The sequence below is a fragment of the Rhinopithecus bieti genome, unplaced genomic scaffold, assembly GCF_001698545.2.
Source record: "Rhinopithecus bieti isolate Rb0 unplaced genomic scaffold, ASM169854v2 repeat_15137, whole genome shotgun sequence".
Taxonomy (NCBI): Eukaryota; Metazoa; Chordata; class Mammalia; order Primates; family Cercopithecidae; genus Rhinopithecus; species Rhinopithecus bieti.
The window spans coordinates 1-2,778 of NW_016834672.1; the positions used below are offsets into that span (position 1 = coordinate 1).

The window sequence follows — 2,778 nt, forward strand, 5'->3', positions numbered from 1 at the left end:
CACATTGGTTCTGTGAAATATTTGCAAGTGGCCGGGCAGGTGCGGTGGCTCACGCCTGTAATCCTAGCTCTTTGGGAAGCCCAGGTGGGAGAATCACCTGAGGTCAGGAGTTCGAGACCAGCCGGGCCAACATGGTGAAACCCCGTATCTACTAAAAATGCAAAAATTAGCCAGCGCGCTTGTAGTCCCAGCTATTTGGAGGCTAAGGCAGGAGAAACACTTGAACCCAGGAAGCAGAGGTTGCAGTGAGCCAAGATCGCGCCACTGCACTCCAGCCTGGGCCACAGAGAGAAATTCAGTCACAAATAAATAAACGCAAGTAAGACTTCCAATCAAAACACAACAAATGTTACAATTTATGAAAATACAGGCATGTCAATTTTGGTAAGCACTTTTAGGGGTGGTGGTTTCTGCCATGCTGAATGCTTTGTGATCAACCCTGACCACGGTAGAAAAATATCACTCTGAACCTCAATGTCCTGCTCTATGTATGGTGCCCGATACGTCGTACCTACTGAACACAGTGTTAACTACTTGCTGGTTTTATCTACACAAAAAGTGGACAGACTGACCCAACACCCCAGACCGATTTAAGATGCACAGTCCTCCGTATGTTGTGCTAGTTCTTAACACGGAATGTAAGCAAATCACTCCAAGAGGAAAGATTTCCTTGCAGTAACCTCATGGTCCCAAGACGGAAGTCCTCTGCTGCCCCTGCAGGGTTACCTTCGTATTTTGAGACCGGGGAAATATTCCAGGAGCGACGTTCTCACGGTACATTGACCCTGAGACACCTGATCTTGGCTGCCTCGCCCGACGGACGTGCAACACAGCCCACCCCACTGGGCCTGTCTCGGCGGTCACTTTTAGGGGTCTCACCTCGGGGTGCTCCATGACTTCGGTGTGGATGGCCAGGGCACCGAGCCGCTGCTCCAGCGCCGCCCGCAACTCTGCGCCCGCCATGCAGTCGCTGTCGTGGCGATGGGCGGAAAAACTGGGCGCGGCTTCCCGCGGCTGCGCAGACCGGAGCCTGAGGCGGAACTGCCCGGGGGGGTCTCGGCCGATGCCGGCAGCGTGGTGCTGGTGCCTGCTGGAGGCGGGTCCGCCCTGTCCGAGCGCCGCGCCCGCTTGTCCCTGAACATCGTCGGCTGAGGGCACCGGCTTGCGAAGGCCTGCGGGAGCTCTCATCAGGCGCCTTGCTGCGGCGGGGCCTGCGATCTCACAGCCTTCCCTGATCCCATTTCAGGTTTCCCAGATCACCATATCTTCTCTTGAGGGTTTGGGAGTTTTGGGGTTTTTTTGTTTTTCGGGACGCAGCCTCGCTTTGTCACCCAGGCTGGAGTGCAGTGGCGCGATCGCAACTCACTGCAACCTCCGCCTCCCGGGCTCAAGTGATTCTCTCGCCTCAGCCTCCCAAGTAGCTGGGATTACTGGCGGCAGCAACCACGCCCGTCTAATTTTTGAACTTTTTGTAGGGACAGGGTCTCGCCTTGTTGCCCAGGTTGGTCACGAACTCCTGGGCTCAAGCGATCCTCCAGCCTCCCAAGGTGTTGGGGTTACAGGCCTGAACCACCGCTTCCGGCCGCTTTTATTGTTTAACCCGCAGATAGGCGGTGCGCGGTGGCTGACGCCTGTAATCCCAACACTTTGGGAGGCTGAGGCAGGAGGATCGCTCAGAGCCCATAGTTTGAGACCCGCCTGGGCAACATAATGAGACCCTTTCTCTAAAAATAAATAAATAATCATTAGTCAATCACACCCACATAGTAACTCCTAGATTAGGGAGTGTGGAGGGGGCCCAGATCCACATTGTTCTAAGGCTTTTCAACTTTTATTGTAAATTATAATTTCACATTTTACCCTTTCTGACAGTTCTTATTATTGATCTAAGAATAACTGACTGTGCCACTATGACTCACCTTTTTCCAAGGTAGTTTACCTCCGGGTAGTTTTAAGCTATCTTGGTGTTTTCAGCTATAAAAACCAAAGTAGCAGTTCCTCTTAAAAGACTTTCCTCTTCGTCTAATTAGGAATAAATAGTAACTTATCTTAGATGCAAAATTCATTCAAAGACCCGTGCTAACATTTTTAAATATCTGCTAGCCGTAATAAAGAAATCAATGTGCTTTAAGTTCTTAGCTTCCACAATTTAGCCTAAATATTTGCCCTGGCATGCTTATATTGGTCCAAGCAAGCATTAGGTCATAGTGTATTCCTCTTCCTTATTTAAAAGTGTTCTTATCTTTCTCAGCATTCCATAAGTTACTTCCTCCTTCCTTTGTTCTCCTCTACCTTTGCCTCTTTTAAAAAGTTCTAAGTTGCTAGCCAGTTGGGGCAAATACAGAATGTGACCTCCCGTTCCAGCCAATGGAAACCAGACACACCAGTAGAGTGGATGTGTCAGGTTATAAATGACGCTGTCGCCTTTGCTGGGTGTACTCTTCTGGCAAAACTGCTGGTGAGTGTACCCTTTCTGCAGGAAGTAAAAATAATAATCTGCCTTACTAAATAAATTAATGTTCAAGTGCTGTTTTTTTACGGCAGCGGGGAACAAGCATTTCAAACACAGCTATCCTAGGACACACTCTCCACATGTGTGAGTCCTGGAATTCCACCTTAGGAGTTCATTTATGAATTTAGATTAAGGCTTAAATCCCAGATAACACGTAGATATACCTAGGGACATTCAACCTTAGTGTGAATGGGTCATTTCTGGGGTGCAAACTGAACGGCTGGAGAAGGAATCCTCTTAAGACACAGTAAAATGTCTTAGTCCTT

General features: G+C 49.2%; 1 protein-coding gene across 1 annotated transcript; it reads right to left on the bottom strand.

The window, feature by feature from the left end:
* Window positions 1–6: 6 nt before the first annotated feature.
* Window positions 7–1,317, bottom strand: LOC108524650 (uncharacterized). The gene has a single exon (XM_017865724.1). The coding sequence runs from the start codon at window positions 1,186–1,188 to the stop codon at window positions 682–684; it is 507 nt and encodes a 168-aa protein (XP_017721213.1). The 5' UTR covers window positions 1,189–1,317; the 3' UTR covers window positions 7–681.
* Window positions 1,318–2,778: the final 1,461 nt, after the last annotated feature.

Coding starts and splice junctions, on each gene's coding strand:
- LOC108524650 (XM_017865724.1), bottom strand. CDS start 1,188: ATGAGAGCTCCCGCAGGCCTTCGCAAGCCGGTGCCCTCAGCCGACGAT.